Consider the following 13,088-nt stretch of genomic DNA (forward strand, 5'->3'; position numbering starts at 1 on the left):
CCTAGCTCTGCCTCTTTGCTCTGTGCAATGTCATGCGTACGTACACGTGCTTGGGCGTGTGGGTGAATCAGTTGTCTGCTTGCATAACTCCAGGCTGCACGTCGGTTTAGTTAGAGCCTGTGTGACCCTCTTGTGTGCAGACCTCTCCTTTCCTTTACAGACAAGGGCTGAACTCAGCATGGAGCTCATGCTCAGAAAGGAATTGTTATACTATGCCTGGGAACATCATGAGCTGAAACAACACTTAATCAGAAACAAAGGAGTCCAATATCCAACTGGGAATTTTAAAAGACTCCCCATAATCACCTTCACCTCTTCTGTAATATTTTGTTCCTATTTGAAGCCTGACATACCAACATTTTTTTCTCGACAAAAGATGAAAAAGAGACGTGAACAGACAAATAGGGGCTCCCCAAGATCACACAGCAGGTCAGCTGCTGAGCTGGAAAGGAAGCTTAGAGTCGTGTTTTTACCTCTTATTATCCCTGTTCTACCCTTCTCTAGTCAATGGCTCGCATATGAGGTACCTGGGTGCTGATGGGATAGGGAAAACATTAAGTCAAGGTAGGGAAATGAGAAAAGAGAGAAATGATCCCTTTTCGTTTTACAAGCTAACACAGAGTGACACTACCATCTAGTGGACTACAGGGCTAATCTCAAATGTGTCTACATTGTAGGCACCTGGAAATTAACACTTGAAAATGGTCACTGGGAACAAAGGATTCCTTTCTCCCCAGCACTGCAAAGAGAGGTGCAGAGACTAACTCCTACCAAATACCAGTGACACTGGCCCGGACATCTAAGCACAAGCCTGTATTGGTAGAGGAAATCTCCGTCTCCCCCCCCGGAGATTAGTTCTGTCTAATCCACTGCAAATAGGAACTGTGTGAGCTTCACGCACCTTGAGTTACATCAGAAGGGAGTGTTTCTCCTCACCTGTGGATGAAATGATTCTCTTCCAGATATTTACAGCCGCAGGCAATGTCCCTAGCTATGTTCAGCAGGTCTTGCATTGTTAGTGTGGATGGTTGATTCTGGAAAAGGACACACAGAAAATGATGAGGGAAGAATAGTGGAGTAGAAGAATATAGTTCAGGCAGGGGATAATCAGAGGGAGGCAGAAGCAGGGAAAGGGAGAGACATATGTACAGTGTGGGGGAAGGGTTAAACAAGGCAGGAGCGAAAAGGAATATAAGCAGATCAAAGTAAAGAGTTAGAAAATGAGTAAACTCTTATTTAAGCCAAAAAACTTTGAGAAGATTTCATTTCTCCTGAGCACAGTGCATGAGTGTAACCTGGCGAGAGATTTGTGGCCTGGCCTGAGTAGCCTAGTAAAGGAGGTGGGAAACAAGTATTCCCTACTGGTGTTGGAGTTTGTGAAATTGAAAGACCAGCAAGTTTAAAAGGTGAGATGGGAGAGAAAAAAAAACCACCCATTTTTAAAGAGTGAGTTAATAAATTATCAATGGAAATTAGCACATGAACTCAGAGAGAGAGAGCAAAGATGCACGAGTGCACATCTCTGAACCAGCAGTCAGCATTCATCAATTTATCCAGCCTTGTGGAAGGACAGAGATTACCCTCAGGAGCCGTATACAAAAGAGGGATGCTTTGCCACAGGACCTGGGGACTGGTACTAGCCCTTCTCCACCTGCACTTCCCTAACTAAGAACAATAAAGAAGTCTTTCTCCAGGAGCCCTGCTTATTTTCATCCTGTCATTTATTTCCCCATAGGGAAATTTCCTTGGTGTTTCTCCAGGAACTTCTGTATTGCTCTCAGGAAGGGTAGGGAGCGATTACTACACTGCTGATCAAAAGTCTGTGATATCTCAAATAAATTGTTCTCTTTAAGGCTGCTTTTTGTTCTGGATGCTGTTACTGCTGTAATTTCTCGTGCTCAAACCACATAACATACACTATAGCCACTGAGCACCATTTTAATTGGCTAGGCAAATTATTGTACAAAGCTCTTGGACATCTGCCAGGGAGAACTGCAGTTATAAAAGTAGGCATTTCTGGAAAGGAAAGCAAGAGTAAGGAGGAGAAATAGAACCACAGACTTCCAGACCTTAGCTCTGCTCTGGCATTCCTCTGTCAGAAGACTGTGATGGACACGCATCTTCTCTGCAGCCAGGGAAATTTGTTGTGAAATATATTAATGATGGGGCTAGTTCTATTTTCAGAAAATGCGTACAGGGACATTTTTTGAGTACTAAGGGGTACTTCAACTACTGTATTTGCTATCTGCCAGCATAGCAGTTAACATAGCAGCAGGTTTGTTTTCACATGATATTTTAAAAATAATTGTTCCTTACATTACTGCTATACATAATAGTCAAATAAGAGTATTTATTATTCTCTGCTGCCCACAGACTTTATCCACTCACATAAAATGTACCACTTTCACTATAAATGCCAAAAATAAAGATATACAAACTCCTCCATCTGGGTGCTGTTATACCACTGTAAGTGCATTTAATTAGTATATTTACTCCTGTATGAGGAAGAGATTAAGCTCGATCTTTCAACAACATGTTAATACCAGCATAGGATTATACACACATGAAGCTATATTGTCATAACTATTTGGGGTGTCTGTGTGTGTGGAGGAGGAGCTGTTCAACTGCATCATGTGCTGTGGGAGTACATAAGGCACCAGTCAGCCTCCTCCTGCCCCTGTAGGCAGCCAGCATAGAAACATCAATACAACAAGAAATAATGTAAAATCAGGCCTAACTCTGTTCTTTTCTTTTTTTTTTTTTTTCTTTTAAGTCTCCAATCAACCAGAGATATATATTTATTTAACAGAGGTGCCCAGGATCACACTGTTGAGAAGCAAGAACACCTATCTGAAATAAGCTATTCATTATAAGAACACTGAAACTAGTTAAAGAATCATCTAGGTTGGAAAAGACCTTGATGATCATCTAGTCCAACCATAAATTAACTCCAAATATTCACTGTACTTGGTTGGCATCAATATAGTATTAGAAATCAGAGATAATTTGCAAAATCCAATATTTATCATAAAAATAACAAATACTATAATCAACCACAAGCCTAGCAGGGAAGTTATCTCACCACCCTGGGTCGATTCTGCCGAAGAAAGCTTTTCATATCTCCTCCAGCCATGAGCTCAAGCAGAATGAAGCGAGGCAGTGTCTGTAGGCTAACGCCGATGCACTGCACGATGTTTTGGTGATTGAACTTACTGAAAACCAAGATCACAGCAACATGGAATAGAAAGACAACATTAGTACCTGGCCAACACCCAGCACACTCACTGTGCCTTGAGCTTTGACAACTTGGATTGAAGCAAATCCTGATGCAGTACAAGTTACTAAACAAATCCCTGCTTCAGCCATATCAAAATGCCTCTCTGATTATGACAGCCCCAAGATCAGGGTTATACATGGCTTTGCCCATGAAAAGCTTTCAACAGAAGGTATGAAAAGCTGAAAGCAAAGCAGAGCCTTCTGTCTGCAAAGAGAAAATTTAATGGACACACTGACTGAAATATAGGGGTGATGTGAGAGGGAAAAGAAAGCTAAGCACTTCAAATATGCAAATATTATTCACATTTCTGAAAGAAAATCCTAACCAGTGGGGATTTTAATTCAGCTTTGGTTATGTTAAATATACTGCTGTCTAATCGGTGGATTCAGTTCAGTATCTAGTCTGCCAAAGCGGGATTCAGCTAATATTTACTGCAGCAGCTGCTTATGTGATGGATTTCTGCCTCTTAAAAGAAAGCTGAGATTGTCAAGAAGCTCAGTAAGCTCAGTCATTAGAAAGCACCATCTTCCTTGGAGAGTGATTACCTGGATAATACAGGAACTGAAAATGGAAAGGAAGTTGGGAAAGAGAAAGAGTCATATGCTACTAAGTGAATCGTTCGAAATTGCTCTTTAAAAAAAACATACATCAGTGTGACCTGTTCAGCTGCCAAAGTTCTTCCAGAGTTTAGGAAGTGGCACTGTTCATGAGATTCATACTTTAATAGCAGAAAACTAGCGTCTAGGTATGAGCTGGGCCAGACAATAAGAAGAGGAACTTTGTGTTGCACAAATTAAAAATGAGTAAGTTCTGATCACTTGCAGTCATCCCCAACTATACTACTATTTTAAAGTCACCCTTGACTAAACTATTGTTTGAAGCTTATGGATTTGGGTTAATTAAGTAAACTCCAAGACTGGAATATTTAAAGTACAGGTCGTAATAGGAATGGCTGGCTGTCACCTTTTTCCAGGCAGATTTTATAGATCTCATAGTTCACTGTCAGAGTGTTGTGCAGATGGGACCTTATAAAGGTTCTGTCAAGCTTGCATAGACATCAAGAGCCAGAACACCTCTAAGAGAAGTGGCCACACTGGGAGAAAGAAGGGCTGTGTTCCAGCTCTGCAAGCTACACACACAGAGCCATATTTACTACCTTAAACCTACAGCACTTTCAGAGTGTCTCACCCAGCTATTTTTGTGCAAAGAAAGGTAAAAGCCCAGGACCTCCACTACAAAGAGTGCTTACTTATGGCAAACAGCTCCACAGATAAGAAAAGCAGAAAGGCTGCACGTACGCTTAGCCTTAGACTGAAAAGACTTAGACTGAAAGCCACAGCGGGAAAAGCTTTTCGCACTTTCTCCCTCTTTAGCTGCCAAACCTGATCCTATAAAAACTCTTACTTTTATTTGCAAGAGAGAATACAGTTTAAGCCCTAGCCTCCAAGCCTGAAAATGTACCTCCCTGGCACAGCCTGTGTTGTACCACCTTGGTGCTAGTCTTGCAGAGGCTGAACATCTTGAGCTTTCCTATTGCTTTCCATTTCATCATTGAAAATTTGTTTTAGCAAGAGTGTTGGGACATGATTTATATTTAGTAAAAGGCCACGGGATTCTTTGAAAATGAAAGAATTTCAAATGTAGAACATGTTTGTAGAAAAATGTGCCTTTTTGCTCCTCTAAACATGACCAACAGAACCATCCAGCAGAAATTTTTGTTGAGATGTTGTACTGGTTTTGGGTGGGATAGTGTTAATTTTCTTCACAGTATCTCATATGGTGCTATGTTTTGGATTTGTGATCAAAACAGTGTTGATAACACATTGATATTTTAGCTATTGCTGAGCAGTGCTTACACAGTGTTAAGGCATCTCACACCAACCCACCCATGAGTGGGCTGGAGGGGCACAAGAAGTTGGGAGGGTGACACAGCCGGGACAGCTGACCCCAGGGACGTCCCACACCGTGTGACGTGAAGGAGGAAAGGGAGGTCATTCAGAGTTCGGCATTTACCTTCCCCAGTAACCCTTAGGCATGATGAAGTCCTGCTTTCCTGGAAATGGCTGAACACCTGCCTGCCAATGGGAAGCAGTGAACGAATTTTTTACATTACTTTGCTTGTGCGAGCAGAATTTGCTTTACGTATTATGCTGGTTTTATCTCAACCCATGAGTTTTCTTGCCCTTCTGATTGTCTTCCCCATCTCACTGCTGTGTGGGGCTGAGTTGCCTACTGGCATTAAACCACAAGAGATGTGCAACAAAAGAACCTCAGTTACCTTGTCTGAGATGAACAAGTAGCTGAAACCAGTAATTCATATACTACTAAAATTCCATCTGGTGAAAAATAAGTCTGGATTTTTTTTCTGAATCCAAACAAGTGGATAAATGATTCTTATTACCTATGATATGTTTTTCCCCCCCTGTCCACCACCAATATAAAAACCTTAAACTATACCTGATAATCAATGCTTCCATCAGGAAATCCATCTCATCCTGCTCAGAGCAGACTTCTGGCAGTGTCTGTTGAGAGGTAAAGATGGTGAGGACCATCCCACCAAAGTATTGAGAGCATTTAGGTGACCACCAAAGGAAAAAAAAAAAAGAAAAAAAAATAGAATGAGCATGTAACATGTGAATGACTTCAAGAATCTACGAGGAGGGGTTCATCTTTTCAGTACCCAGTTTATTGGGCTGCCAGTTACTCATTTGGTAGTTAAAGTTAGAAGAGAAAGCTGGTGACCTATTTGGAGGGGTTTTTTGTGTGTGCATTTGAATTTATGCAGTGTTCTGGAGTAAAATAGCTTCAGGTACACATCAAGAAAGGCATTAGGTGTGGAATTATGGGTCTAGTAAGCCCTTTAAAATGACAGGTGTTAATTTATTCTCCTTTTTCTATATGTCTTCTATGTCATATGACACATACAGCCACATGATTGAAATAATTGTGTCATGTGGCCGTATAGCTTTTTCTCTTGCCAGCAGATTTAGACAGCGTCTGCCACTGATAACCACGAACTGGGAGCGGGGGCAGCAGTAGAAGCAGCACCTGCTACTGTGCCCACTGTTTTAACGTTATGGGACGGTTTGGCCACGGCTGTGTGTAGTCCCTGCTGCCAAACTGCATGCAGAGAGGTGGGGCATTTACTGCCTAGCGTGCTGAGGCTGATGGAGAAACAGGTCTTGCCATCAGTAGCATGGGCTACAGAAGACAGGGTTGCATTTTGTTATCTGAAAGAAGTGATCGCTTCACACAGGATGGCGCAGATGATCTATTAAATTGGTGGAATATCCACAAACAATATGTAGAGTATGTAGCAAATATATTTTTAAATTTATTTCCAGTCTACACCTGCTCCTTCTGCAAAGTCAGATCAGGACTGATAGGCTCCATCATGAAGCAAGGTGAGCATGGTCACAGCTTGGCCCCCATGCACACTCTACCAGTTTCCAGCAGGGAGAAAAGCAGCCTTTTGGTGATGTTCAGGGTGTCACTTTGCAGGAAATGGGTGAGCAAAGGGGCAGGTGGGCAGACAGGGCCCTAACAAGTAGCCATCATTGCTGAGACTGTCAAAAGATGACATCCTCCTTGGATTATCACAAGTGAACAACATGCTGATCTGCTTCTGTTTGCCACTGTGCTGTGGTGCTTCCTCCAGTCTGGACAGTGAAACCGGGTTGGGCAGTTACAACTGCTTGCTAGTGTCTGTTTCATACACATGCACATTTGTTCAGTGCAACAGGGAAGTTCATAACAAAGTGTCATAATGCATGATCCTTTCACTTTTTCTTTTAAAGAGGGTTTTGAAAGAACAAATAACAATAGAACTTCTTTTTATGAATGAGCGCTACGTTTTGGGCTGAACTCATAGAAGTAGATTTGGTTCTGTGAGTCACAAGCTTATAAAAGAACAAAAGCAGGCTATGAGCATCCTTCAGGGCTGAGTAACTGACAAATCCTGAGGCAACAGGAGTAATTTCACAGAAAACCAGACTGTTATCTCTTGCCATTAATGCCATAGAAATTAGCATGATATCACAATAAATATTCACAGCAGCATATTTAACGCTGTGCAATAATAGGAAATTTTTGCATATGGCAGACAAACACTACTCTCAGTATAAAGGAAATGTAACTGAGAAACAATACAAATTTCTAAATATGATAACGTCATGTGAAAAACTCAGGAAAAAGCACTCAAAATCACTGAAATACAAAAGTAATAATATTTAAGCATTACTGTAGATGTTTCCTATTTGCTGTCACACAAATGCTTCATACTAACATTCTGCCAGGGTTTTCTTTAGGTAAGATTTAGAAATCCCCTTCTAGTCCACAATGCCCCCAAAATTTTATTGGTTGCTATTTTTTCCCCTTAAGTTTCTATTTGGCTTGGCTACTCAGATCTCTAAATCATTGTGGCAGAAAAGCCATTATGGCAGATTCTCTGCTGGGGTGAACTGATGGTTCTGTGTTGATTTCAAGGGAGCTATATTTATTTATGTTGATAAAGAATTTGGTATTTTAACTAATCATATTATGCAGTCTCCAGGTGACTAATTCACAAAACTTCCTATCTGAGGGCACTGATTCTATCTCACCTGAGCAACAGCAATGGAGCTTACAGAACAGATTGCCTTTTTTAGTTTCTTCTCCTAGTTACACCACAACTGACAGCCATTAGGCATGCAGCAAACAAGACAGATGCTTTACTTTCAGCCTGCTCCTAGTGTCATACAGCTTAAAAATCAAAGTTTAGAATTCCTGGATGCAGCAATGTGTGGAAACTTGCACCACACACATGCATATGTCATTATGTGATAATAAGATAATATGGTTCTTATGGATAATTATTGTTGTATAAGAAATTTGTGGGTACTGACCTTGATAGCGACTTGAAGAGGGTTGGGATCCCCTGCAATGCCTACCACAGTTCCCTCATAAACCTCACCAAATGCACCATGTCCTAGTGCCCTGGAAGAGAAAAAAAGAGATAACAGATGATATTAATGCCCCTGGATCCAGTGTTGGCTGAGCTCTTTTTTTCATCCAGTCCAAGAATAAGATTAGAACCAGCTGTAGGAGATAGACTCAACAACAGAGTTTTGTTTTCATCTCAAAGCTTCTGAAAATGACTTCTCAGTATTTTCTGTCACTAAAGCAGGGAGGCTGGGTCCTTAACGGTTTTGAACAAATAAAGCAGCCTGCTAAATCCTAGGGCCCTATCACCAAGTATGGCAGCAGCAAGGCAAGAGCTGGAGAACAACAGAATGAGATAGCTGCAAACTGATGTCTTCAGGAGACAGCATGTAAGAATTATCAAGTTTTTTCTTCTAAAGCTTACATAACTTTGATCAATATCATCTGGATGGATTGGAGCCAAAGAGCAACCCAGCATGTATTTCCTTGTGACAGGAAATGCTGGAAAAGAAATACTGCTATTGGGTTGGAAGGGAGTTACTGCCAGGTGGCAAGTGTCATCCAGCACATCATATGAAAACACAGAGGTGAACAGGTGCTCTGTGTGCGAGCATGGAACAGGAGACCCAGGAACTTATAGTTCTGTTTGACAACTTGTGGAATCAAAATATCTTATAGAACATAGTGTCACATCTATCATATTTTGGCTGGCTTAGACCAGGTGCTTTCCAGTTAGTCAGACAGGTGGCCCTTGTTTTCTTGTCCTGGATACTTGATGATGAGTAAAACAAGCATGTGAGCCCTACCTCTGCCTTTGCTTCAGGCTGCCTTTCCTCTCCTGTGCTAGAGAGGAAGCTCTGCAGCAAGCCTTACCGAAGCAGAGAGATGTTTTTCCGCGGGATCTCCTTCAGCTCGCTTAGGGTGGCAGCCTTCCCTGCAAAGCAGTAGTTGGGGTTGTAATCTGTCATGATGGTCGATGTGCGGATTTTGCTCAGTTTATATTCTGGGCTCTGAAGTCGTGCCCTGGCTCCTTCCAGCTGCTGCTTCTTAAGGTGGTAAACTGTGGGTGAGGAGGCAAATAAAAATGCACAAACAAGATCAACACTTGGAGAGACAAGATAATGCTGGCCACACAGAACAGAAAGAAACCAACTCCATAATTATAAATGCTTAAGCAGTGTCTTCAGCTCACAAGTATCACGCTCTTCTCCACATTCTGTAGTGATTTAATACTGGATATGCAAACAGTCTTAGTAATGTAGAGCAACTTAGGTTTCTTCTGATTCTTTGTATATTGGCTGAGGAAACGGTGCTCCACAAGACATCCTTCTGGCATCGAGTCCCGAAAAGCATACCATCTCCCTGAATGAATTATATGTTTAATTACAGACTGCAAATTCAGCCTATATAGCAGTGGCTGCTGCAGAAACACCTGCTAAGAAGGCTTTCCAAGCTCTTTTCTCTGTAGAAAATACCAGGACAGAGCAGTCCTTACCCTTTGGAGCTATGCTTCTGCCTAACTGTGGGTTGTGATGTTTTCTATCGCTTCTTTCTCCCTGTCCCTCTGATCCACTTGGGAGACCACAACACTCTGGCTTAAAGTATTAAAAGTAGTGGCATGTTGTTAGGTGGTTGCCTTTTGTCTAATTTAGCGGGGAAAACACACGTCAAAGGGTGATAAGGAGTAAACGTTTCTTACTGATAGATAGGCTACCACAAGTGAGGATCATTCCAAGCACCACAATCACAGTCACCACAGCTAGGAGGAGTGGGAGAGGCAGGTGTCCCTCTGGGATAGGAGCCTGGGGCACTGGATAAAGAAAAATAGAGGTGCATTAATCAGAAAGCAACCAGAGCTGCTGTAAAGCATCCCTCTGAGGGCTGCTCCTATTTCAGAAAACAATACAGAGATCATGGCCAGGCCATCTTATAAAAATTACAGCAAATCCCTCTAGCCCTGGAGGTTGAAAAAAAAACCCTAAATAATTTTTAAAACATTGTGAAGATAGAAAACTAACTGATAAATCATGGGTTTCTTATCCATTCTTCATTTTTGGGGGGTAATATCACTGCTCACAAGTTGAAACTCTCTACAGCCTTTATGCTTTGGAGTTCCAAAAGACTGCACGAGGAAATAACGATGAATACCAGGCATCAGCTGAACAGGCACAGTGGGACACTGCTGTGGAAGGAAGTAATCCGTGGCTTAAATAACTCAGCAGTAGGTGGTATGTTATACCAGAGAGGTATTTACGCTTAAATATCTGATACACTGCACTCATTCAGGAAATTTACACTGTGTCTCTTTATGGGTGTTTTACCTTCTACCTAATCCAAACCTGAATGTTGGAGATGATGACAGAGATGCAGCTCAGTGTGTGAGGAAAGGACATCAGGAATTTTCAGTCATATGTTTGACTGACATTTCTCGTAACACCACGATCACTGGAGCCACTAGCTCTAACTTGAGGAACTGACAATCACAAAAACCAGGAGAGGTGATAGAAAGAATACAGACGTTATCCAATGAGGCTAAAACTTCACATCTTACCAGTGCAGGTGACGTTGTCATTGGCTAGCACAGCCCCCATCTCACATTGGCAGACTGGCAGGTTGGTGTCAGGGTCCCGCTTACAGTTGTCTGAGTGGCAGTGGCTGCAGTTAAGATAGATCTGAACCTCCACCTCACCGTGACTCTCCATGGCTGAGCAAGGAATTAGACACAACAGGTGGGCTTAGTTCAGTTTTTCCCATCTTGTTCTGGTAAGGAAAAAAAACCCCAAACCCAGCAGGCACACAAATTCTTTCCTGCTCTGCAGGAGATCAGATAGTTCAACAGAGTGTGGACACGTCAGAAACCTGATGGGGGCCAGGATGGAAGAAGGTATTGGGTCCTTTGAGCAAAGAGAGGTCTTGAAGTGAATTGTGGAAATCTGGAAATGTCTGGGACTGAGGATATGCAGTGGAACCTGATGACTGGTGTTTCTCCTGGCTTAGAAATTGTGAGGAAAAGGGTCCTAGAACACTATAGAAATATTTAAAGAAACAACCACAGCTAAAGATCTGACCTGCAGAGCAAAATATGCCTGAATGAAATGCATAGGCAGCAAAGACAGGAGAAGAGGGAGCAGGAAAGAGGAAATAGAGAAGAAGAAGGAAAAAGGAGGAAGAAAAGAACTAAGAGGAATAAAAAGTATGTTGTACCTGCCAGGGGATGCAAGAAGATCTCTCCAATGGGGTTCACAAAAGAGATTCCATCCTGCCCACCAGCTGTGATATCATCATTGTCAGAGGCATGGCCCCCTGGGGAAAGAAGAGAATGGCTAGCTGATCACCGCTGCACGCTGCAAAAAATGTGATGCCTCCGAAGTGTTGCATTCATTCCTGGCTCTTATCACCTGGGGTCACTCTGCAACCTTCCAGTGATATTAATATGTGTAATGTCCTCGATGGATAAATGCTCACTTGACCCAGCCAGTACCAAGCTTAGTGAAGTGACTTATTCCAGTGTACGTTTCTCAGTTCAGAAAGTTAAAAATATATTTGCTTTAAACAGAAAAAAAGAAATGGAACATTTTTCCTGGGCAACTTGGGAATGAATGAAGGGGTGATTCAGCACACCTTTCAAATACTGTATGACACAGGAACACTTCTATAACCTTGATTTCCCCAATTAAAGAGAGATGGTGGGGAGTAGGGCAGGTTTCATACTGTTCAGCTTGAAGTATCTGTGAATCACCTTCTGCAGCAGTGTACCTCCGCCCTAAGAGCTCTAGCTCTTAACTGCAGATGCTCTGAAGGGTACAAAATTAGACATCATGACTATTGCTCTAGCACTTACCTCTGTAGCCTCCGCCTCCTCCACCAGAAGTACAAGCACCTCCTCCCCCACCAAAGCCACCAGAGGTGGCCCACTGAAGCTTGGTTAGTGCTTGGGGACAAGCTTGACCCCCTTCTCCACCTTCCAGAAGGGATTTCCCAGCCTGAGGAAGCAGACTCTCATCTTGCCACCCTCCACCTCCACCTTCGGTCAGAGATTGAGAAAACAAAACAAGAACAGGTGAGGGAAGCACAAGCAGAGGAAAGTAGGAGAGATACTGTAGAGACAGAGATTGGCCCTTATTAATTTCTTACATGCCTGCATTCAAGTTAACTCTTTCTTTAAGGTTAAGAGAATATACAGACAAGCTCCTTGTTGCCACGGGTAGTTACAAAGTGGAAATCTAATGCACAACCTGTGGTATGTGTTGCATAACCAGCACCTTAGCACCAATTTCTAGGGGTGTTAGGGAAATAAGGAGCCCACCACTCCCCTTTGGGATAACTGGTTAGGGTTTTCAGTCATGTGAGATGAGGAAATTAAACAGGATTTCCTCATCTCCCTCTAGTGGTCACTCTATAAGTCTATTACAGCAGGAGATGGAGAGCCACTGGATTTTTTTGTCTCGGGAATGGATTCTAGGCACAGCTGTTACAAGATCATAAAAAAAGCTGCCATTTCTAGTATAATTCCATAATGTATTTCTTGTTATTAGGGTTTCAGGGGAGTAAGAGGGGAAAAGTCTTCCTCTTATGGAGTGGGCTCTATCCCCCAAACATAATTTTTGCTGAGCTATTTGACAGAAGAGAGGAGTCCTCCTATAGCCTCCACTGGAGCACTCATCACCTGTCCTATGCATTCTCTTTTATCTTAGTGGTGACACACTATATAAGAAGACATCTGTTATGGACTACCAACCTATTTCTAACTTCTGCCACAGAAAAATTCCAAGAGATCAAAAAGAAGCTCCTCACTTTGTGCCTACAGGACAATGTGTGTATTCATCCATGTGATTCAGACCTTGTGTGGTTTTAATGTCTCACCTGCTGCCCCAGTCCTCCCGCTGACTCC

The 13,088-nt window shown here is 42.3% G+C and overlaps 1 protein-coding gene across 1 annotated transcript in view; it reads right to left on the reverse strand.

The window, feature by feature from the left end:
- Positions 1–13,088, reverse strand: part of LTK (leukocyte receptor tyrosine kinase) — a 53,358-nt gene that overhangs the window by 6,227 nt on the left and 34,043 nt on the right. Inside the window, 10 exon segments of the mRNA XM_074909157.1 lie at positions 937–1,034; positions 3,083–3,212; positions 5,735–5,799; positions 8,161–8,251; positions 9,071–9,257; positions 9,897–10,007; positions 10,749–10,901; positions 11,402–11,500; positions 12,039–12,221; positions 13,061–13,084. Of these exon segments, the coding sequence (XP_074765258.1) occupies positions 937–1,034; positions 3,083–3,212; positions 5,735–5,799; positions 8,161–8,251; positions 9,071–9,257; positions 9,897–10,007; positions 10,749–10,901; positions 11,402–11,500; positions 12,039–12,221; positions 13,061–13,084 (1,141 nt within the window).

Source organism: Athene noctua, chromosome 6 (assembly GCF_965140245.1).
Source record: "Athene noctua chromosome 6, bAthNoc1.hap1.1, whole genome shotgun sequence".
NCBI classification, from domain to species: domain Eukaryota; kingdom Metazoa; phylum Chordata; class Aves; order Strigiformes; family Strigidae; genus Athene; species Athene noctua.